The sequence below is a fragment of the Lynx rufus genome, unplaced genomic scaffold (assembly GCF_022079265.1).
Source record: "Lynx rufus isolate CCGP_SWC_20201006 ecotype Redwood Valley unplaced genomic scaffold, mLynRuf1.p SCAF_8, whole genome shotgun sequence".
In the NCBI taxonomy this organism is placed as follows: Eukaryota; Metazoa; Chordata; class Mammalia; order Carnivora; family Felidae; genus Lynx; species Lynx rufus.
In genome coordinates, this window is record NW_025814896.1 from 79,443,071 (window position 1) to 79,468,696 (window position 25,626).

Consider the following 25,626-nt stretch of genomic DNA (forward strand, 5'->3'; position numbering starts at 1 on the left):
ATTAACCTCTTATTGGATGTATCATTTCAAATATCTTCTCCCATTCAATAGGTTGCCTTTTTGTTTTGTTGATGATCTCCTTTGCCATGCAAAAGTTTTTTATTTTGGTGTAGTCACGATAGTTTATTTTTGCTTTTGTTTTCCTTGCCTAAGGAGACATATCTAGAAAAAAGTTGGAAAGGTCAATGTCAAAGAAATTGACTGTGTTTTCTTCTATGAGTTTTATGGTGTCAAGTCTCTCGCTTAGGTTTTTAATCTGTTTTGAGGGGTTTTTTTTTGTGTATGGTGTGAGAAAGTGATCCGATTTCATTACTTTGCATGTAGCTGTCTAGTCTCATTGATTTTTTTGTTTGTATTGGTATCAGTAGCCCACTGCCTTAATTACAGTGGCTTTATAATATTTTTTGCTATGTAGTAATCTAAATTCTCCAGCTTAGCCTTTTTTCAAGATTGCCATTTTGGCCATGTTAAGTCCTTTCCATTTTTGCATAATTTATATGGAATCAGCCTGCTCGTTTTCTCTTTCTGTCTCTCTCTCGTAGACACACACACACACACACACACACACACACACACTTGCTGGAGTTTGATGTTAACATTGATTATATTTGAAAAGATTTGAGATCTCAATTGTACTGGCTCTTTCAGTCCATGAACATGGTATAATCCTCCATTTATCTTAGCAACGTTTTATAGTTTTCAGTGTAGAGATACTTTTTTTTTTTTAATTCCTAGGTAAAAAATTTTGGGTGCTATTTTAAATGCTGTTTATTTAATTTTCCAATTGTTAGCAAGAGAATATTGATAAAGACTATCCAATATTTAGAGGTTCAACAGAGGAGTGGCCATTTAGTGGCCTGAGAAGGAGGAGCCAGTGAGTCAAAGGGAAGATAAAAGGAAAGATAGTTTCAAAAGTGGGGCAGTGATTGGGGCGCTGGCTGGCTCAGTCAATAGAGCATGCAACTCTTGATCTCAGGGTTGTGAGTTCAAGCCCTACACTGGGTACAGAGATTACTTAAAAATAAAATCTTAAAAAAAAAAGAAGTAGGGAGGTGATTAAGTGATCAAATGTGTAGAATGCAGCTACCATGTAGAGTAAAATGAGGACAGAAATGTGACCAATTAGATTTAGACAAACTTTTTTCCCGATGTTTTGCTCTAAATGAATACTAAAAATTTTAGCAGTTAGCCATTAGGGATAGGTAGGCCCAGGAGACGATTTTTTTTTAAGGTAGATACTAGATAATGTTTATATGCTAATCAAAATGATTCATTCCAGAGGGGGAAATTGCTAATGCAGGGGATTATACAAAAGTTTAGTCCTTAGGGGGGATGAGACAGAGGGCAATTATCTGAGAGCTAAATATTTAAAAATGGGATTCATATCCTAAATCCAGACCTAGCCTCAGGACATACACTTCGAATTAATGACATAAGACTTAAAGTTTGCTCATAGTATGTATAATCAGTAAGTTTTTGTTAATATATATCAATTGCTTAATGCTATATCTGGCACTCTTTAAAAACACTATTCATTTAACCCTCATAAAACCTTGTGAATTTGGGATTATTAATCCCATTTTATTTTATTTTATTTTTTAATCTTTATTTATTTTTGAGAGAGAGAGACAGAGTGTGAGTGGGGGAGGAACTGAGAGAGGGAGATGCAGAATCCAAAGCAGGCTCCAGGCTCTGAGCTATCAGCACAGAGGCTGATACAGGGCTTGAACTCACGAACCACGAGATCATGACCTGAGCTGAAGTTGGACACTTAACCTGAGCCACCCAGGCACCCCATATTAACCCCATTTTATAGATGAGAAAACAACGTTCAAATATGCCAAGTTATTATTGGTAGACCCAGGATTCTTAAGTTTTCAAGTTCCTCAATCTTGACTATTTTTACCAAATATTCCTGTGAAAATACATTCTTTTTTTTTTTATGTTTATTTATTTTTGAGAGAGAGAGTGCGCAAAAGTGGGGGAAGGACAGAGAGAGGAGGAAACACAGAGCTGTCAGCGCAGAGCTCAACCCAGAACTCAAACCCACGAAGTGTGAGATCATGACCTAAGCTGAAGTCAGACATTTAACCAGTTGAGCCACTCAGGCACCCCTGAAAATACATTCTTAATTAAGCAGTTCTCATTAATAGGTTTATTTACTTAGAACACTATAAATATATCGTAAATCCCCAGAGTGGCTCTCTAAGGATTTATTAATTTTATTTTCTACATATGCAGGTAGATCAGTATTTATTTTCATCACTATCAAGTAATTTTCATAATGTAAACATAGAAAATTAATTTGTCCATCATTTGTTGTTAATAGTAAACTTTTTTGTAAGAAGATTGAAAGACTTTTTGATCCTGAGTACTTGAACCCAGATTCTCGGAATAATGCAGCGACATTATACAGGTATGGTGATGTATTTTTCTTTGATATTCTGTACAGTGCAGCTAAATTCTTTAATTTTACTACATTTAAAATTTTTCTCCTTGGATATTTTTGTATGTTCTTTGTGTTATAGATGCTGTTTGTGTAAGAAACTTTTAACAAAAGAAACAGAAAGAAGAATTCCTTGCATTCCTGGAAAAATCAATGTGGATCAACATGGAAATATTATCTACATTCACATAAGGTGCAGTAACAATAAAATATAGCTTTTAAATGTGAATTACTAGTGTTTGTCTAAAAACATTAACTAGTATTATAAGGCATAGGATAACATTTTTCTCTGAATGTAATCCAACTTTGACTTAGAAAGATGCTACTTTCGGGGTGCCTTCGTGGCTCAGTTGGTTAAGCATCCAACTTTGGCTCAGGTCATGATCTCACGATTTGTGAATTTGAACCCCACATTGGGCTGTGTGCTGACAGCTCAGAGCCTGGATCCTGCTTCGAATTGTGTCTCTCTGTCCCTCCCCTGCTTGCACTCTGTCTCTGTCTATCAAAAATACATAAACATTTGGGGCGCCTGGGTGGCTCAGTCGGTTCAGTGTCCGACTTCAACTCAGGTCGTGATCTCACAGTTCATGAGTTGGAGCCCCATGTCGGGCTCTGTGCTGACAGCTCAGAGCCTGGAGCCTGCTTCCGATTCTGTGTCTCCCTCTCCGTTCTGTGCTCTGTCTCTCAAAAAGTGAGTAAACGTTAACAACAACAAAAAAAATACATAAACATTTTTTAAAAATTTAAAAAAATGCTACTTTCAAAACAAAGTTTTGCAAAAGTTTTATTTTATTTACTAAGTAAATTTCATGATTTTTTAAACTTTAAAATAGTAAAAATTATTCCACATTAATCTTGAAAGATATTCTGGTCACTGTCATTAAAAATTATTTCCCTAACAGATTTTATTTATGCAAATGTTATATTGAATTTGACAGAGAACCAAATTTACTTTCAGGTAAATTTTGGTGAATGAGGAAATTGTCTTTAAAATTGAATTTTCCATAATCTATTTATTCTTCATACTTTGTCAGTATTTCATTAGTACGTAGTCTTTTCTTATTCTCTTTTAGGTTCAAAACTAGTTCTCATTATCGGTTGGGGGGAGATTAATTCTAATCCATTCTCAATGTGCAACCTTTGAGAATAATGTTGTAAAAGAATGTGTACTTATGTAGCAAGTTGTTAGTCGTGAATTAAGTGGGGGGAAGAAAGTTCATAAAACTAGAAACATTTTGCCAAAGTGTAAACTGTGGTGTTACCTTTAAGTAATAATATTATGGATGCTTTTAATTTTGTTTGTTTTTTTCTTCTATGATAAAAATGTATAGCACTTTTGTTCACTATAAATGTTAAATTGCATATTTTAAACATTAAAACAAATATAAATAAACACATATGACCCTAGTATTAATAGCATAGTCATGTTTATTTTATTTTTATTTTTTTAAGTTTATTTTTTTTAGTAATTTCTACACCCAACATAGGGCTTGAACTCATGGCTCTGAGATGAAGAGTTCCATGCACCTCCAACTGAGCCAGCCAGGCACCCTTTACAGTCATGTTTAAAATGTTTCATTTTTGTCTTCATATGATAATCAGGGAAATCTTCATTAGTTATTGTAAGCACCTAGGATGTTATACTTCTTTGTCTTAAGACTTGATTTCACCTTTTGGAAAGCACTTTCATTCTGACAGCAATAACTATTAATACTATTTGAAAAAAATTGATATTGACTTCAACATCCATTTTTGATTTATTTAAAGCATTTCCGTGCAAGTTAGCTGTTGATATTTTTTCAGTTGTCTTTAATTAAAACAGATGTGCCTATGTAATTTGTAATAACATCATGACATCTTGTTATTTGTTGAACTAAGGACAAAAATAGCAAAAGTTCAAAAGATTAAGGGATTTGGGAAAAATAGGAACATGAGTTACATATGGACATAGCCAATAGGGTTTTAAGTCTTTGCTATTTTTTAAGTTTATAACTTAAAAATGTATGTTACTAAGACCTGATTATATATTACTATATTATTGAATTATTGGAGAATTCCTTTTGAAAATAATATAAATAATATATTAATGTAATGTTTAGAATCACCAATAATTAATAACAACTTATTCTATAATATGTACAATTAGAATAAAGGTTCTATTTAGCAACATATGCCTAAGTCTCAACTGTTAGTCTGCTCAAACTGCATTTAACATAGCTTAGCAAAATAATTTGTATAGTTTAGCAAAATAATTTGGCGTTCAGTCTTTTATATCTTTTTCTTGTGTCCACAGAAAAAGAGAATAAACAAACTCCAAATGAAATTTTATCTACTGTCAGTATAGTCCATCCCACAACCAACATTTGGGGAATGTTACTGGAAATAAGCCACAAATTTAAAAACATGTACTGAAAACAAATTGTTTATATTACTTGCTTGTAAAATAAGATAATAATTGAGGCTCTTTTCCCCAGGGATAAGACTTGGGATGTTCATGAGTATTTGAATAGTCTTTTTGAAGAATTAAAATCTTGGAGAGATGTATATTGGCGCTTGTGGGGAACAGTCAACTGGCTAACTTGTTCAAGATGTTATCAGGTGAGGGTTTTTTTTTTTTTTTTTCTTTTTAATATCTTGTTCTGTAAACATTCATAGCGGGCTCTCCCTTTTTTTGTTTTTGTTTTTTTTTTTTAAGATTTTGTTTGTAAGTAATCTCTACATCCAACATGGAGCTTGAATTCACAACCCCAGGATCAGGCATTGCATACTCTACTGACTGAGCCAACCAGGCACCCCGCATAGTAGGCTCTTTTAATACAGGATGTTTAGTATGTTTGGATGTGTTTAGACAATATCTGACATCTTTTTAAAGAAACTAGTGGCAAAACGGTAACACTATTAAACATTCCTTCCATCTGGTTTCATCTCTCTTACTGTGTATCTTTGTCTTCCTTTTTACTTTCATTGCTGAAACAATCAACACCTTGCCTAATTTTTAGAAAACCAACAGGTTTTAAGTGACCCAATCTGTTTTTTCAGTGGGAAAAAAACCAACAAAGTCCTTACTACCTTTAGTTATTTTAAGCCAGACTTTCTCTGTTAGCCCATTAATTTCTTCAAAAATTCAGAAGCACTTTGTAGATATGGTACTATTGATATGTGCTCTTCTTATTGTAGCTTATTGTAGTTGTGTTCCCAAAAAGGTTAAAAGATTTTGTTCATTTTTTAAAAATAAATGAAGTCTGTAATAAAACCACAAGAAGCTTACTATATGAAGGTAACTGTAATAAATAATTTTATAAAATAAATAGATTTTAATAGGTCACAGTCATTCCTAATTAGTGTTAGGTATAAATCTAGAGTGTTCTACATAAAATTTTTTATAAATCCCTAATATCTCCTTTCCTCACTAATTTTCCTCTCTCACTTGAGTAATGATTTTTGGTAGATAGAAAGAAGAGCAGCTTATCAGAACCATCAGAGTGAGTTTTTTCAAACTGTGTAAGTTTCCACCCAGTGAACTCTAGTCCCCACAATTTTTTAATTGGATTTTTTTAAGAGACAGCATGAGAAAAGGGGGAGGGGCAGAGGAAGAGGAAGAGAGAATCCTGAACAGGGATCAACCTCAATATCATGACCTGAGCCAAAATCAAGAGTTGGATGCTTAACCAACTGAGCCAACCAGGCGCCCCCATAATAAATATTAAATATTATAACTCACTCTTCAATATGCTATAAAAAAGTGAAAAAAATCCCTCACATTTTCTGTGTTCTAAATGCTAAATAAGTTAGATTTTAGAAGCCTGATAGCCTTGATTATTAGTGACACTCCATTGTAGGGAAGACTACTACATACACCAGCCTGATAGTAAATAGTGCTGGTGAGGGTGTGGAGCAACTAGAACTCTCATACATAGCTGGTAGGAATGCAAAATGACTCAAGGACTTTGGGAAACTATTAAGCATGGTAAATGTTAAACTTACATTAGCCACACAATCCAGCAATCCTACTTCTAGGTAATTACCCAAGAGAAATAAAAATCTATGTTCACATGAAAACCTGTATGGAAATGTTTATTATGGTGGCTTTTTTTCATAATGGACCCAAAGTAGGACACTATAAAGTCCTTCATGGGTGGGTGGATAAACATACTGTGATGCATTTATACATCACTAAAAAGGAATAAACTGACACATAAAACAGTGTGCATAAATTTCAAATCCATTTTCTAAGTAAAAGAAGCCAGACTCAAAAATCTAAATACAGTATGATTCTAGTTACATGACATTCCGGAAGAGCCAAAACTATAGAAACAGTAAACAGATCAGTGTTGCGTGAGGGTAGGGTGGAAGAAGGAACTCAAAAGGGGCCTAGGGGAGTTTCTAGGCTGATGGAAGTGGCTTAGGCTTTGACTGTGGTGGTAGTTACGTGACTAAATGCATTTGTCACACCTCATAAAAAGGATGAAGTTTACTGTATAAGGATAAATTTTACTATATGAATGTTACACTTCAATAAATCCAATTAGGGGTGCCTGGGTGGTTCAGTCAGTTAAGTGTCCGACTCTTGATTTTGGCTCAGGTCGCAATCTCAGGGTCTTTAGATCAAGCCCTGCGTCAGGCTGTGGGCTGTGATGGAGCCTGCTTGGTATTCTCTCTCTCAAAATAAATAAATAAACACTTAAAAATATATATATATATATTACGGAGAGGTTATAAACCCATAAAATAGCTCATATGCAAAATATTTTGTGTATGTGCACCCTATAGCTTTAATCAGACTCCATATTTTTAAATTAAAAACCATTTGAAAATCATAATGGGAACTAACAGCAAAGACTTTTGAATATAGACTGATGAAGTTTTGGGGTGATGGTGGGGATCATGGGGCTTGGAGCTGATGGCCAAGAAAGAATTCTTGAAGATGTCTTTGGTGCAAAAAAGGTGACTTTATTAAAGCACAGGGACAGGACCCATGGGCAGGAAGAGCTGCATTGGGGTTGTGTAGAATGGCTGGTTATATACCATGGACTTGGGATAGGTAAAGTCAAAGAGAAGTTTCCAAAGAGACTTTCATATGCTAAAGACTTACTGGAGACCTAACTATTGTCAAGCTAAGGTTGTTTTTCCCTCTAACAAAGCATTAACATTAAGACAGTAGGGGAGTTCCTGGACTTTAGGCTATTGAGGAGATTGCCTTTTTCTTGTGAACTGATGGAGACTCTTATTAGTTTAACCATTTGGAGGCTTTGTTTTTTTTTTTTCCTTTCCTGTTTTTGGAAGTGTCCAGGAGATATCATACATGGCCCACCTTGAGGGAGTGTGCTGTTAGCCTGTACTTTGCTGTCAGCTTGCCCTGTGCTCCTCATCATAGACTATCTTTTACTGCTCTTAGGTTCAACATCAGTGCTTAAAATTGTTAATTTTTAAATTTTCTTTAAATTATTTTACGAACTTAAAACACATCTGAAAACTATTAATTTTATAATTAAAGCTTGGTCAGTTTTTGACCAGTGATTCAGAATTGTTCCATAGTTTTCACTAATATTGGTGCTAAATATTTATCTTAAAAAATATGTCTAGGAATAATCAAGTGAGGCAAATTTTATTTCATTTTTTTCCTTGGAAAACTTTTTATGTGATTAGCCATTTATAAAATTAGATGTACATCAAGATCAACTTAATGCACCTGAATTTTGAATAAAGTATTTTTATTCTTGCTTTTTAATAGCTTTACTGAGGTATAATTACCTGCCATAAAATTAATTCATTTTAAATGTACAATTCAGTGATTTTTAGTAAATTTACAGAGTTGTGTAACCATTACCACCATCCAATTTTAGTACATTTCCATCATTCCAAAAAGGTCCCTTGTGTCCATTTGCTGCCATTTCCCAGTCTATCTCCAACCCTAGGCAACCTCTAATCTTCTTTGTATCTCTAAAGATTTGTTTTTCTGTACATATTATGTAAATGGAATATACATTATGTGTCTTAAGTATAAATTTTTTGAGATGTATAATTTCATTGTGGGAATAATCATTGCTTTTATATATTTCTTTTTTCAGGCTTTTCTCTGTATAGAATTTTCACATTGTCAGTATCACTCAGAAACAGTGGTTTATCCAACTGCAGCAAGTTCACTGAGTACTGTTGGCACTGGTATTTATCCCTGTTGTAACCAAAAGGTTCTTCGGTTTGATCCCACTCAGCTAACAAAGGTAAATTTTGTTTTTTGTTGTTTTGGGGTTTTTTAGATTTTATCTACTTATTTATTTATTTTAATTTTTAAGTTTATTTATTTATTTTGAGAGAGAGGGATGGAGAGAGTGCGTGGGAGGAGCAGGGAGAGAGGGAGAGAGAATCCCAAGCAGGCTCTGCGCTATCAGCCCAGAGCCTGATACAGGGTTTGAACCCATGAACTGAGATCATGACCCAAAAGTGTAGTATAAAGTACAAAGTATAAAGGTGATACATTCCTGTAGGAAAGACTTTAAAGAATACAAAAAATAAGTATAGTAAAAAGTAGGAGACCCTCTCTACACCACTCCCTTGTTCTGCATCTTGTCTTAGAGGTAACCAGTTAACAGTTTCCTTTCAGACATTTTATACATTTCAGACACAAATTATATGCAATGTTTTGGTATTGGAAATCTGATCATACTATTCATACTATTCTACCCTTTTAGATCAACAGTATACTTAGGTTATCTTTCATTTTCTTTTACTGCAGTTTAATATCCTAAGCCGTGCATATATCACAATTTATTTAACCATCCTCCTGTCGATCAACATTTAGATTATTTCCAGATTGATGGTATTACAGTGTTGTAATGAACATCCTTGCACATATATCTTGGTACAATATGTGAGTGTTGCTGTAGGTTAGAGTCCTTGATCCGTAACACTTTTGAAAAGGTTATATAATTAGATTTCATAAATGGGGGGGAAAGAATCTAAAGCTCTTCCTCCTCCTTCTCTTCCTCATCCATACAGCAGTTATTTATAAAGCACCAAAGCTGTTTCACACACTGTGCAAGTCAGAGAATAATCTAATTTCTGTAAAATTAGATTGTTTCCGCTTTCGTGGAGCTTTTAGTTCATACAGTACTATCAAAAGGAAAAAAAAGCATGCAAGGAAATGTTTGAAGAAGTACACAGGGCCGTAAATATCTATAATAGACTGGTCTGATGTGGGCATTCAAGTCAAGGAGTTGGCATTCAGTTGAGATCTGAAGAATGGATAGGAGTATATGAAGCAAAGAGGAAAAGAAAGAGCATTCTAATCTGAATACCAAAGCCAAAAGAAACACAGTGAATGAGAGAGACTGAAAGAAACTGCCTTTTGTAGAAAACATATAGTTTGAGAAAAACTTGGCAGGGTAAATAGGCCCTGCAGGGCCAGGACCTTGTAGGCCATGTTACAGTTTTTTCTTTATTTTGTATTTTGAAAATCACTTACAGTGTGGATGGAGAGTGGCTTGGGAATAGTAAGTGCAGTCAGGTACAAGAGGAAGTTACCGTGGTAGTCTTAGAGAGAGATGATAGTTTGGCCTAGGGTCGTAGAGATGAATTCAGTATTTAGGAAGTAAAACTGAAATGGCCTGGTGGATTATACCTCAGAGGAAGAAGGAGTCGAGGATAACTCAGTTTCTTGCTTGTGCTCCTGGGTGGTGGTAGTGCTGTCTACTGACAAGGAAACAAGAAGGGAATCTGGTTTGGAGAGAAGCTCATGAGTTCTGCTTTGGACAGTCTGAGATTGAGGTGTCTAACAAAGAGTGTTAGATGCATGGGTCTTAGGGCTCAGAGAATTGGCTACCTGGAGGTGATAATTTTAAGTCTCTTTGCAAATAAGTAAGAATTGAAACCAGCAGGTATGGGTAAGCATAAGAAGAGCAGATAGCCTAAGGCAGAGCCCAGAGAAACTCCCAGAGTTTAATGGCTGGATAGAGAAGTGTGAGCCTGCAAACGAAAGTGATCAGGAGCAGCTGGAATAATAGGAGGAAAACCAAGGATGTTGTCGTGAAAGTCAAGGGAGTAGTATTTAAAGAAAGAAAAAGTGGACCATGATGCCAAATACTGCCAAATACTGATAGAATGATGAAAGATATGTGTCCTTTGGCTTTGGTAACCTGGAATTCATAAGTGTGACAATCTGTTTTGTCAAAGTGCTAGATCCCAAAGCCAGATTGGTAAGGGTTGCAAAGTGAGTGAGTGGAAGAAGAACAAATGTGCACAATGTGAATAGCAACTCTTTTGGGAAATTTGAAAAAGGTAGAAAGTAAGTCAGTATTATGTTATAGATATTTATTGTTTCTGCTTTATTTTGTTTTGATAGGAGAGACCTTTTTATTTTTTTATTTTTATGTATTTATTTATTTAAACGTTTATTTCTGAGAGAGAGAGAGAGAGAGATAGAACATGAACGGGGGAAGGGCAGAGAGAGGGAGACACAGAATCTGAAGCAGGCTCCAGGCTCTGAGCCATCAGCCCAGAGCCCGATGCGGGTCTTGAACTCATGGACCGTGAGATCGTGACTTGAGCTGAAGTCGGACGCTTAACCGACTGAGCCACCCAGGTGCCCCAGGAGACACCTTTTTAAAAGGCAGTGGGAAGGATCCAGTTGAGGAAGAGAGGTTGATAAGTATAAGGCCATGAGGACACAGGGTAGGGTGGGATCATAAGCACATGTGGCAATCTCAATTTAGACAGGAGGAAGGGCAGTTCCTCTGTTGTAACAGTAGAGAAGAGTAGAATGGTTGCAGATATTAGTAAAATTGTGTTTTTGTCATTTAGATAAATTTTTCCAATCTAATGCCTTTCCTGTTCTCTATATAGTAGGGGGTAAAGCCATCTGCTAATAATAAGGGAAAAGGGAAGGTTTGAAGTAGTCTTTTTGGAAAACATGAGAGTGAATTTTCCAGAGAAAGGTTGTAGGTTAGTAAGCAGTTTGAGAGCCCATGGGAGATTGGTAATCATAAATTTACAATGAAACCCAACATGTCTTTTATGTCACTCTCTCTAGCACCCCTAAGCTGGTTGAGTGCATACATGGAGAAAATGGGTAGTTGAGTTCATCCAGAACTGGGGTTTTGCCGGATGGGTATGATTAGATTTACTGCCAAGGAATTTGGGTTATTAGCAAATTTAAGCTCAGTGGCAAATTTAAGCTCAGTGGCAAATTTAAATTTAACTGGAGATTAGATACAACTGGAAGATAAAAGTCAGAAGAAACTATCCAGAATGAAGCACAGAGAGACAAAATGATGAGAAATCTAAAAGTAAGAAACCTAGAGAGTGCATGTCATTTTTTAAATTGTAGTAAAATAAACATAAAAATTTCCATCTAAACTGTTTTTCAAGTGTACGGCCCAGTAGTATTAAGTATATTCACACTGTTGTACAACCAGTCTCCAGAACTCTTTCGTCTTGCAAAAACTAAAATTCTATAGCCAATCAACATTCTCCATTCCCCCTCCCCTCAGTGCCTGGCAACTCCCATTCTGTTTTTTGTCTCTACAAATTTGAATTCTCTAAGTACCTCATATAGTAGTATTCTACACTATTTATCTTTTTATGTAAGAAGCACTAATTTCTTAATGGGGTTCCCAATAGAAATAAAAAGAGAATGTATTAGAGGCAAAATTTGAAGAGATAACGGCTGAGATACTTCAGAATTATTGAAAGATTTTAATTTATAGATTCAAGAATTCCAGGGGTGCCTGGGTGGCTCAGTTGGTTGAGTGTTGGACTCTTGATTTTGGCTCAGGTCATGATCCCAGGGTTGTGGGATTGAACCCCACATTGGGCTTCACATTGAGCATGGAGTGTGCTTAAGATTCTCTCTCTCTCCCTCTGCCCTTCTCCCCTGCTCTCTCTCTTTAAAAAATAAATTTAAAAAGTAAAATAAATTAAAAAATGAAAAGAATTCCGGTGATTCCCTTTAATGGAATTGTTGAAGCACTATATTGTACACTTAAAACTAGTATAACACTGTGTGTTAACTGACTGGAATTAAAAACAAAAACAAAAAAATTCCAGTGACTTCCAGTAAAAATAGTAGGAAATCCATACCTGCACATATCAGAGTGAAACTGCAGACAACAAAAGAAAACATTTAAAAGCAGCCAGATGGAAAAAGTAGAATCCCTTCAAAACATCAATAATGAGAGTTCACATCTCAAAATGGTGTCAGTGGAAGCCAGAGTATAGTTCCTTCAGTCTTTGGTGTACCAAAAGAAATAGTTAACATTCTAGAAATCTGTGCCTTCCTTAAATATCCTTCGAGAGTGAAGACAAAATAAAAACATTTTTAGGCAAAGAAAAATTGAAGGAATTTTCAACCAACGAATTGCTTTAAAGGAGATACTAATGATGTTCTCAAGATACAGGAAGGAATGAAGACCAAAGAAAAAAATTGGTATATTGGTAAATCTAAATGAACATTGACTATATTAAGCAATGATGGTAACACTTTATGTGTGTGTATGTTTGTAATAAATATAGGATTATATAAGTAAAATAGAAAATTTAAAATAATTGACACATACTCTAGATTTTAATGTATAATTTTAAAACCCACAACAATAGCCTGTAGATTAGAAGGATGTTAAAGTGGAGGTCTGACAGTTTAAAAGGTCTTGCATTGTTTAAGAGAAGAGATATTAATGGAGTGCCTGGGTGGCTTAGTCAGTTGAGCATCCGACTTCGACTCAGGTCATGATCTCATAGCTTGTGAGTTCGAGCCCCGTGTCAGGCTCTGTGCTGACAGCTCAGAGCCTGGAGCCTGCTTCAGATTCTGTCTCTCTCTCTCTCTCTCTCTGCCCCTCCTCTGCTCTGTCTCTTTGTCTCTCAAAAATAATAAACATTAAAAGAAAAATTAAAAAAAAAACAGGAGGTATTAACAAATTAGACTTTGATAAGTCAAGGATACGTGTTATAAGTTCTAGGATAACCACTAAAAGGATAAAAGAATATATAAGTTCCAAATTAATGTATATAAAGGGAATGAGAGGAATGATTTAAAAAAAAAATCTTAGCAAATTTAGAAATAAAAGGGAAATAACACAATCCAATAAAGAATAGATAATACACAACTTAAAACAAATGTCACACTTAATAGTGAAATGTAGAAAAGTTTTCCTTTGAAATTAGGAGTAAGATAAGGGTGCGCATTGTTACAACAGTTCTATTCAAATTGAACTGGAGGTCCTAGACAGTATAGTAATGCAAGAAAAAAATAAAAAGTGTAAGGATCAAAAAGGAACTGTCATAATTTGCAGATCACATTGTGAACATAGAAAATCCTGAAGAATCTTCAGATAAATTATTAGAATTAATAGGAATTTAAGATTGATCTGTTAAACATCATTTACAAAAACCAATTTTATTTCTATAAACCAAACAATGTTAGAAGATCAAATTTATAAAAAGAAACCATTTACAGTAGTCTCAAAAAATCAGGTACCTAGGATTAAATCTAATAGAATATGTGCAAGAACTCTATACAGAAAACATAAAACACTAATGAGAGAAAATAAAACTAAAAAATGGATTGTCATACCACATTCATAGATTGGAAAACTCAGTATTATAAAGATGTAAATGTTCCCCAAACTGGTCTATTTAGATCAATGTAATCTCAATAAAAATACTAACAGATTTTTATTGGGAACTTTGCTAAACTGATTGTAATGTCTGTGGAAATGAAGAGGGCCAAGGATAACCAAGATACTCTCAAAGAACCAAAGGTAGAAGTGCTTGCTCTGCCCAACATGAAGATTTATTACAAAGCCATTAGGGTGATACTGGCAAAGAGTAGACAGACCAGTAGAAGAGAGTACTCACAGCCGCTTGGATACTTGACTATGACAGAGGTGGCAGTATAGAGCAGTAGGCAAAGGGTAGACTTTTTAGTAAGAGGTCCTGGAACATTGGTATATCCATTTGGGGAAAAAAATGGAAATGGAATCTATCCCAAACTACTCACAAAAAAAGATCTATATGTGAAAGGAGAACTCATAAAGCTATTAAAAGATAATACCATAAAAAATCTTATTTTTTATTTTAGAGTGAGCAGGCGAGAGGGGCAGAGAGAGAGAAAGTCTTAAGCAGGCTCCATGCTCAGCCTATGGAGCCCAAGACAGGGGTCGATCCCATGACCCTGGGATCATGACCTGAGCTGAAATCAAGAGGTGGATGCTCAACCAACTGAGTCACCCACACATCCATTATTTAGTTTTTTTAAGTAAACTCTACCCCCCAATATGGAGCGCAAACTCACAAATCCAAGATCAAGAGCTGCATGCTCTAATGAATGAGCCAGCCAGGAGTCCCAAGAAAAAGATTTTTAAATTCCAGTACATCACCTACATTAAATCAACTTCAATAGACAAAGTCATAGGTAGGACCAGATATTAGCAACATATCCATAAAAGGTTCATATTAAGATGTTTTTAGCTCATACAAATCAATAAGAAAACAGTGTTTTAACTTTTTTATGTTTATTTATTTTTGAGACAGAGCGTGAGCAGGGGAGGGGCAGAGAGAGAGGGAGACACAGAATCAGAAGTAGGCTCTAGGCTCTGAGCTGTCAGCACAGAGCCCGACATGAGGCTCGAACTCACAAGCTGTGAGATCATGACCTGAGCTGAAGTCGGACACTTAACCGACTGAGCCACCCAGGCACCCCACAATAAGAAAACAAAAATAGGAATGTCACACAAGAAGGCATTTCGCTGGGGAAAAAAAGACATTTAGCTGTCTTGTAACCACGAAAAGGAGTTCAACCTCATTTGTAATTGAGGAAATGCAAATTAAAACCACAATGAGATACTACTACATGCTCACCAGAATGACTAAGATTAAAATGCCTTACCAAGTGTTAGTATATAGAGTAATAACACTCATATACTTCTGAGAGTAATATAATTTGGTACACATGAGCACTTTTACACCAGGAAATGTAAAAGATTGTTCATAACAGTTTTATTTGTAATAGCTCCAAACTGGAAACAACCCATCCATCAACTGTAGAATAGATATGCAAATTGTAAATTTGTATACAATGGAATAGTATACGTTAAAACAAATGTTATTGTTACATACAATAATGTGGTTGACTCATAAAGGCATAATGTTAAACAAAACAAGTGAGGTAAAAGTATAGCTAAGTTTAGGGATGCATCCTTTAGTGGTAAAAGGATAAAAACAAGGAAGTGAATACCATAAAAGTCAGGATAAAGATTATCTTTTGGGAGAAAGGAGGCAGTTACAATCAGGAATGAGCCCATAGGAATTCCAAAAGTGTTGGTAATATTCTAGTTTTTTTTAATATATATATGTGTGTGTGTGTGTGTGTGTGTGTGTATACACTTATAGATATATAAGTTTATTTATTTTGAGAGAGAGAGAGAGAGAGGGAGAGAGAGAGAGAATCCCTAGCAGGCTCCCATGTGGGACTTGAACTCACGAACTGTGAGATCATGACCTGAGCCAAAATCAAGAGTCAGATGCTCAACCAACTGAGCCACCCAGGCACCCCAGCAATATTCTGTTTCTTAATGGGAATGAATGTTGGTTACATGAATATTCTTGACTGTTTATTAAGGTGTACATTTATATTTCATGCTCTTTTCTGTATGAGCACAGTTAACCCTTGAACAACATGGGTGAACAGCATGGATCCACTTATACGTTGATTTTTTTTTGATAAGTACAGTATAGTACCATAAATATTTTTTCTTCCTTTTGATTGTCTTCCCTTAGCTTGCCTTATTTTAAGAATACAGTATATAATACATTTAACACACAATATGTGTTGATCAGCTGTTTATCAGTAAGGTTTCCAGTCAACAGTAGGCTCTTAGTAGTTAAGTTTTGGGGAGCCAAAAGTTATGTGGATTTTTGACTATGCAGGGGATCGGCACCCCTAACCCTGCATTATACAGGAATCAACTGCCTTATTTTTTTCTTGAGAAAAAGTTATAAAATGGTTAATATGACAATATGGCTGGGCAAAGAAAAACAAAAACATACAATCATCTTTAAAGGAATATTTCTATTACAAACCAACCTCTCTAATGTAGTATCTCTTACATGACAGGGTTGTAAAGTGAAGGACCACATAGTTGCTCTTCATGATCAAAGTGAAGGCGGAGATTTGCTGTCGTGTCCAACCACTAGAATACTGGACGATCTGCACAAACACAAAGATGTCATTGTTGTGCCTTTTTCTAAAGATACAGTTAGGTGAGGTGGGGGTGGGGGGATGCGCTGCAGCGCTTTATTCAGTGCTTCCCATCTCAGAATCCGGGTGCCTCCCCAAACCAATAATGGCAGTCCCCACATAGCTTACGTTATTCCAGAAAGCTTACTGAAATTATATGTCAGCTTGCAGTAAGAGCAAGCAGGTGCTTATTTGATAGAAAAAATATGGGAGGTCCAAGGGAAAGAAAAACTAATAAAAAGAGTCTTTGGTGATTGAAAGGTTGGGACCTGCAATTCAGTTTTTGAGGTTTTTTTTTTTCTTTTTCGAAGTCACTTAAGCCCTTTTTAAATCCTTGATTGATACATCTAGAAAAAAAATGATTAAGGTTTTCTTTGCATAAATTTGAACTCCTTGATTTAATAATTTCTGAAGTCACTTCTATCATTTTGCAATTGCAGTAAGCTGTCAGGTTGGGGGTAGGGGGACCCTTTCCTGAAGGCTATTCTCATAAAAGTACCAGTCTTAGCAGCCCATTTGACTACCTGGCAAGTAGGATGCTTGGAATGCAGTAGTGCCTCCCCTGTATGGAGTGCCTTCTGCTAGGGGAAATCACTGGAGGAATTAAGAAATGGAAATGTTGAGGTGGCATGCCTTATACTCAAGAACTATATTTCTAAAGAACATTTATAAAACATTTGCAATAAAAATAGACATCATTTGCATTTAACTTCTTCTGAAATTGAACATTTCTCCCTAAAATCTCTTTTTCTTTCAAGTGATTCTGGGGTTGGTCCCTGTGATGAAAAGGGTCTAGACTGTGATGTTTTATTGGAGCCAAATACACCATGGGGCCCCAAAAGTGGGGAGCTCAATGCTGTGAGTAGCTTGTTTCACTTATTCTTTTTTGATATGAACAATTGGTGGCATTTAATCTTTAACAGAAATGTGATGGGTTTAAACTGAAATTGACATTTGCAATTAATAAACATTTACTGACTATCTGATCATAACAAATGCTGAGTTAGTAGGACTGTAAGGGTAATAGGACATGTTCCTTGCCCTCAACTAATAATTAATCAACTTCAGTTTGGGGAAAAAATATAACATGTTCTTCAGAGGTTTTATTATGAACAAGTAATGATTTGAGGATTGAAGATAGTGTGAATGGGATATTTTGTCCCCTCCTAATTCTAATTCTGTAAACTTTTTTGGTATGAAATTTTTTTTTAATTGAAATCAGGAATGCATTTAGTTTTTGCAGGGTTTCAAAACTGAAATATTTTTCAGGTGGCCAGATAGCTTTAATTCCTTTGATTCTTATTACTGACAACCAGGGAATCTCTATTTGCCCATGAACTTCCTCGCTTTGTATTGGCTGAGGTATCATTTACTTGACAAAGTGAAATATTCTATGTAAAATGTATTGTCAACTCCAAATGGCTACAAATATTCAATCATTATCATTCTTTGGGGCGCCTGGGTGGCGCAGTCGGTTAAGCATCCGACTTCAGCCAGGTCACGATCTCGCGGTCCGTGAGTTCGAGCCCCGCGTCGGGCTCTGGGCTGATGGCTCAGAGCCTGGAGCCTGTTTCCGATTCTGTGTCTCCCTCTCTCTCTGCCCCTCCCCCGTTCATGCTCTGTCTCTCTCTGTCCCAAAAAATAAAAAATAAACGTTGAAAAAAAAGAAAAAAAAAAATTCAATCATTATCATTCTTTAATTATGTACAATATAGCAAATGAGGTTTTTTGAATATCCATATATAATTTGGTTCTTGAATCTATAATAAAATATAAACATTAAAAAGTGATTGAAATAGTTCAAAAATTAAATCATATTATCTCTGCCTGTGGTTTACTTATCCTTTGGAAATGATACTGGGAAGTGTTGATTTTCCTTTTTGTTTTTTTGTTTTGTTTTTAATGTTTATTTATTTTAAGAGAGAATGAGTAAGAAAGGGTTCGGAGACAGGGCAGAGACAGTGAGAGACAGAGTATCCAAAGTGGGCTCTGCACTGACAGCAGAGAGCCCATTGCAGGGCTTGAACTCACGAACTGTGAGATCACGACCCCAGCTGAAGTTGGATGTTTAACCAGCTGAGCCACCCAGGTGCCCCAGAAGTGTTGATTTTCTTTTTCTTTCTTTTTTTTTTTTTTAATGTTTGTTTATTTTGAGCAAGTGAGTGAGCATGAGCAGAGAGAGGGAGTAGAGGGAGAGTGAACAGAAAGAAGAGGGGAAGAGAGAATCCCAAGCAGGCTCCATGCTGTCAGCACAAAGCCCAATGCAGGGCTTGATCTCACAAACTGTGAGATCATGACCTAAGCCGAAATCAAAACTCAAACACTTAAGACTGAGCAAACCCAGGTGCCCCGATTTTCTTTTTCTTTCTTTTCTTTTTATAAACATATACATCTTTTTCTAGACAGCCGTTATAAAAACCTTGTAAAACATCATTTTCAGCCTGAGTTTTAAGTTGTTTCAACCTGGAAAGGAACTATACTTGCAGCTTTTTTCAACTCTTACAGTATCCACATGAAAATAAGGAGCTGCAATCTGGGTAGATACAAATTTATTAATCTTTCATTCCTTTGTCTTATAGTTTTTGTCACTGAAAAACTGGACTCTGCAACTGGTAAGTAAGCAACTATACTTTACTTTCATAGATCTCTTTCTTCCAAAACTAAAGTTTAGTTTAATAGAATCTTACCAGTATCTTATTTTACAGACTTTAGTTCAATGCAGTTATCTTTTTCAGCTTCTGTAATTTTGTACTTACTAAAAATGCCATTGTTTAAAACAGACATATACTCCATAAGTCTCTTTAATGGCTTTTTTGAAGTCACTTTTAAGTCACATTAGGTCATAGAACAAAGCAACAAATGTATTAAATTCCAGGTATTTGGTGGTTTGATTGACACATTGGTTGATTTTTTTTTTTTTTTACCTCTTTGCCATCACCCGCCATGTGCCACCAATATTCAGAAGAATGCAAATGGAATTTGGATCAGTGATGACAGAAAGCAGGGTGGGTAGATGCAGGAAGCTGATGCAGATATGGTTGAGTAATCCAAGGCCATGTTTATCCAGGGAATGTGTACATATGGTTGCTTATGGGACTACTTTAATACTAGCAATTATTATATTTTAATGTAATCCTAATATCAAGGAACATGCATTCAGTTAGGTGATAGAGGTATAGTTTGACAAATGCTGATGACCTATTATGGGCCCAACACTCTACTAGAATATGTGAAGGAAATAAATAAAAGATATTTAATGTAATGTGATCCTCTCCTAAATGTAGAACTTCTTATGGCCATTTCCTGAATGTTGTATTAGGTATTGGTCATTTTATTAGCTCTTGTTTGACTCATTAAATTTAGATAAATTTGAAAGCGTCCATTAGAGATATATTAATATGTTTTTAAAAGGGTGTGTGTGTGTGTGTGTTTTTTAATTCAGAAACAACAATCATTATTTTCGGAAGAAGAAGAATATACCACTGGATCTGAGGTCACTGAAGATGAAGTTGGAGATGAAGAAGAAATATCCAAGAAACAAAGTACTGATTTCTAAGATAAAATCAAGTCTCACTTTTATGAAGGGGTTGCATTCTAAAGGCTCTAATGCAAGGGATGATGAATTAGCTTTGTAAGTGTACATGGTAGGTTACAACATGGAAAAAAAATAAATAAAGGAGGCTTCATCAAGTTTCTCTAACCCTGGCACTAACACAGAATAATCACAAAGTTATTTAAAAAGTGCAGTGTATTGAGAAATAATCCTCCAAGTTTTCATTTCAAGTGTAACCTAAGGGGTTTCTCAAAATGTATGACTTATATCAGTGTACCAGAGATGATTTGAAGTGACACTGTTCGAGCCCCACATCAGGCTTTGTGCTGACAGCTCAGAGCCTGGAGCCTGCTTCAGAATCTGTGTCTCCCTCTCTGTCTGCCCCTCTCCCATTCACGCTCTGTCTGTCTCTCTCTCTCTCAAAAAATAAACATAATAACAAAAAAAAATTTTTTTGAAGTGACCTCAAATGAAGCACCAGAGTATGATTTTTAAAAAACTAAAAACATGATTTTATACAACTACAGAATGAACTTGTGTCAACATTTTTCAACTCATTAGTGGGAGAAACAGCCAAAGTTGGTTCAGAGAACATTTGAAGGCTTGGGTATTTATAGACACTTCAAAAAGAATGTTAAAAAGGATTGCAAGTTAGCGGCAAAACTGATTGATGTTCTACTAGGCAGTAACTGATAACCTTTGAGGTTATCTTTTCTTCTAAAAAAGAATCATTTGCATTTCTATTAGACACAAAAATCTGCAAGTTAACCTAAGACTTCATGTCCTCTGGGCCTTCAATAACAGTAAATAGGAAAGACACAAGGACATTTTCTTTGAGAATTAAGTAATTCTTACATGGGCCTTTTTTTTTTTAATATAATTATTGTCAAATTAGCTTACATACAACACCCAGTGCTCATCCCAGCAAGTGCAATATTACACTATTGCAATATTACAATATTCCATTGTGTGAGTGTATCACCCATTGTGTGAGTATATCACCTCCTCAATGGCCGTCACCCATTTTCCCTCCCCTCCACCCCCTCCACCCCCTCCACCCCCTCCACCCTCAGTTTCTTCTCTGTATTTAAGAGTCTCTTGTGGTTTGCCTCCTTCCCTCTCTGTAACTGTTTTTTTCCCCTTCCCTTCCCCTATGGTCTTCTGTTAAGTTTCTCAAGATCCACATATGAGTGAAAACATTGATATCTGTCCTCTGACTGACTTATTTCACTCAACATAATACCTTCCAGTTCCATCCATGTTGCTGCAAATGGCATGATTTCATTCTTTCTCATTGCCAAGTAGTATTCCATTGTATATATAAACCACATCTTCTTTATTCATTTGTCAGTTGATGGACATTTAGGCTCTTTCCATAATTTGGCTATTGTTGAAAGTGCCGCTGCAAACATTGGGGTACATGTGCCCCTATGCATCAGCACTCCTGTATCCCTTGGGTAAATTCCTAGTAGTGATATTGCTGAGACATAGGGTAGATCTATTTTTAATTTTTTGAGGAACCTCCACACTGTTTTCCAGAGCAGCTGCACCAGTTTGCATTCCCACAAACAGTGCAAGAGGGTTCCTGTTTCTCCGCATCCTCACCAGCATCTGTAGTTTCCTGAGTTGTTCATTTTAGCCACTCTGACAGGTGTGAGGTGGTATCTCAGTGTGGCTTTGATTTTACACAGGTCTTTTAAACAGTCCTCCAATATGACACTAAAAGGACATGCAACCCTCCCTTTGTCTTTTTTCCAACTTTACGTAATTTTTCTTTATGTGTTCAATCCTCTTATTAAAAACTAGTCCTTTATCAATTACTTTTAAATTATAATTAGTCAAGAAGAAAATGCTGCTGTGTTTTGTGTGGGCTTTTTTACCTACAGTTGATTGAGGTAGAATTTATATGTAATAAAATTCACCCATTTTTAAGTGTATATATTGAGTTTTAGCATACAATTGGGTAATCACCACCAAGATCAAGACCTAGAACATCACTCCAAAAAGTTATCTTCTGCCTGTTTACACTCCTCTAAGGTCTCATGTGAGTGGCATCCTGAGTAGTGTTTTATGTGTGTAGCTTCTTTCACTTAGTATGATGTTTTTGAGATTCGTCCATATTGTTGTGTGTATCAGTAGTTTGTTTCTTTTTATTTCACAGAAGTATTCCATTGTGTGAGTATATCATAATTTGTGTATCCATTCACCATTTCATGGACATTTGGGTTGATTCCGTTCTTGGCTATTAACAAATAATGCTGCCGTGAACGTTTGCATACAAGACCATGTGGACATATGTTTTCATTTTTCTTGGGTAGATACCTAGGAGTGGAATTGCTGGGTCATATGGTAAGTGTTAACGTTTAACTTTGAAAGAAACTGCCAGACTGTTTTGCAAAGTGACTACCATTTTGTGTTCTACCAGCAATGTATGAGTTCAGTTGCTATATGTTTCTACCAATATTTGGTATTATTGTTACTTTTTTTTTTAACTTTAGCCATTCTAGTGTAGGTATATAATTCTGGGTATCTTCTCATGTGCTCACTGGCCATTTATATATCTTTTTCATGAAGTATCTGTTTAAATGATCTTTTACCTGTTTTTCAGTTGGATTGTTTGCCTCATTATTGAATTGCAAGCATTCCTTATATATTTTTGGATACAAGTTCATATGTTTTGCAAATATTTGGCCCTAGTTTGTGGCTTGCCTTTTAATTTTATTAATGATGTCTTTTGGGGGCACCTGGGGCACTTAGTTGGTTAAGTGTCCAACTGTTGGTATTGGCTTAAGTCCTGATCTCAGGATTCTGGGAGCCCAACGTGAGATCATGGGATGATCTCACAGTCATGGAATAGAACAGCATGGAGCCTGCTTGGGAATTTTCAAGCAGTTCTTTTTTTTTTTTTTTTTTTAATTTTTTAAAAAATGTTTATTCATTTTTGAGAGAGAGTACAAGTAGGGGAGGGGCAGAGAGCAGGCTCCATGCTCTGAGCTGTCAGCACAGAGCCCGACACGGGACTTGAACCCACGAACTGTGAGATCAGGACCTGAGCTGAAGTCAAACACTTAACCAACTGAGCCACCCAGGCGCTCTCTCTCCCTTTTCTTCTATTCCTGTCCTGCGCGTGTGCACACACTCTGTCTCTCAAATAAATTTTTAAAAAATGATGTCTTTTGAAGAGCAAAAGGTTTTAATTTCATGAACTCTAATGTTTTTGTGTCCCTTTTATGTTTCATACTTTAATAACTAAGAAATCTTTGTTTACCCCAAGGTCACAAAGATTTTCTGCTGTTTTCTTCTAGAAATTGTATGATTTTAGCTTTTGTATTTAATTCTATGATCTCTTCCAGGTTAATTTTTGTGTATCGTATAAGTTAAGGGTCGAGCTTCCCTTTGTTTTCCTATAGGCATAGCCAATTTTTCCAGAACCATTTGTTGAAAAGAATGTTCTTTCCCCATTGGATTACCTTGACACTTTTGTTAAAAAATCAACTGATCATTTACCTGTGGATCTATTTTTAAACTCTTTGTTTTCTTCCATTGATTTTTATGTATCCTTTATTTACATCAGTGTATGAGTACCACATGGTCTTAATTTTTGTAGCTTTTAGTGATTCCTGAAATCTGGTGATGTGAGTTCTTCAAAATTGTTCTTTTATTTTTAGATTATTTTTGTATTTCTAGGTGCTTTGCATTTCCTGTCCATTTTAGAACAAAGGTAACTACTTCTACAAAAAAACTGCTGGGACTTTCATTAGGATTGTGTTGAATCATATATCAATTTGGAGAGAATTGCTTTTTTTTTTTTTTTAACAATGGCAAGTCTTCCAATCCATGAATACAAAATATCTTTCCATTTATTTAGTTCTCTAATGTCTCTCAACAATGTTTTATAGTTTCAGTATGCAGATATTGAACATCTTTTGTTCAATTTATTCCTAAGTGCTTTTTTAAATGCTGTTATAAATGGAAGTAGGTTTTTTAAATTTTTCCAACTTTTCAGTTGTTACAGTTGACCTTCTTTCTTGTGCCCTTGCTAATTTCACATAATTTTTCTTTGCTTATTAGATTCCTTTCCAGTGTGTATGCTTTTTATTTCTTTGTCTTGCTTTTTTGCACTCATTAGGGCCTCATATTGACTAGAAGTGGTAAGAACACATGTTCTTACCTTGCTCCCTATCTTAAGGGGAAAGCATTCATTCTTTTTTTTTTTTTTTTTTAATTTTTTTTTCAACGTTTATTTATTTTTTGGGGGACAGAGAGAGACAGAGCATGAACGGGGGAGGGGCAGAGAGAGAGGGAGACACAGAATCGGAAACAGGCTCCAGGCTCTGAGCCATCAGCCCAGAGCCTGACGCGGGGCTCGAACTCACAGACCGTGAGATCGTGACCTGGCTGAAGTCGGACGCTTAACCGACTGTGCCACCCAGGCGCCCCAAGCATTCATTCTTTAACCATTAAGTATAAAATGTTAGTGGTTGGTTTCTCGTAAATGCCCTTTCTCAGGTTGAGGAAGTTCTTTTCTGTTTCTAAGTTGTTGAATTATTATGGTGAATGGGTGTTGAATTTTGTTAAATGTTTTTTCCCCATCTATTGAGATGATGATACAGGTTTTCTCCATATTATCAGTATGAGAAATTGAAATCGGTTTTTCAAGTGTTATGCCAATCTTCTAGGGTAAACTCCACTTGGTCATGAAGTATTTTTCTTTTTATATATTAATGTATTTGACTTGCTAATATTTTGTTAAGGATTGTTTGTGTTTATGAGTGATATTAGTTTTTTGTTTTTAGTTTCCTATGACATCGTCTTTAAGTTTGGTTATTAGGATAATACTAATCTTATAAAATGAGTTGGAAAGTGTTCTCCTCACTTTTCTGAAAGAACTTGTGTACTGTTTGTATGATTTGTCCCTGAAATGTATGATAAAATTCATCAGTGGAGTCATCTGGGCCTACAGTTTTCTTTTGGGAAAGGTTTTTAATTAATTATGAATTTATTACCTTCAATGTAGTGCTATACAGGTTTTCTATTTCTTCTTGAATCTGATAACTTGTGTCTTTCAAGGAATTTCTCCATTTTTATCCAGGTTGTCAAATTTATTGGCATAAAGTTGCTTACAATATTTTCTTATCCTTTTCTGTCTAAAAGATCTGTAGTGATGTCCCTCTTTCAATCCTGATAATTGGTAATTTGTGTTTTATCACTTTTTTCTTGAACAGTTTAGCTAGAGGTTTATTTTACTGATCTTTTCAAGGAATCACCTTTTGATTTTATTGATTTTTCTCTATGGTTTGTCAATTTTGTATTTCATTGGTTGTCACTCTTATATTTAGCATTTCCTTCCTTGTAATTGTTTTGTTTTGTTTTGTTTTGTTTCAATATATGAAGTTTATT

The 25,626-nt window shown here is 35.5% G+C and overlaps 1 protein-coding gene across 1 annotated transcript in view; it reads left to right on the plus strand.

The window, feature by feature from the left end:
* The window catches only part of SANBR (SANT and BTB domain regulator of CSR), a 63,200-nt gene that overhangs the window by 24,628 nt on the left and 12,946 nt on the right, over positions 1-25,626 (plus strand). Inside the window, exons 8-15 of the mRNA XM_047069636.1 lie at positions 2,330-2,416; positions 2,529-2,639; positions 4,921-5,044; positions 8,515-8,667; positions 16,551-16,696; positions 17,432-17,531; positions 19,253-19,285; positions 20,116-20,215. Coding sequence (XP_046925592.1) covers positions 2,330-2,416; positions 2,529-2,639; positions 4,921-5,044; positions 8,515-8,667; positions 16,551-16,696; positions 17,432-17,531; positions 19,253-19,285; positions 20,116-20,215 — 854 coding nt within the window. The remainder of the gene's footprint in view (positions 1-2,329; positions 2,417-2,528; positions 2,640-4,920; positions 5,045-8,514; positions 8,668-16,550; positions 16,697-17,431; positions 17,532-19,252; positions 19,286-20,115; positions 20,216-25,626) is intronic.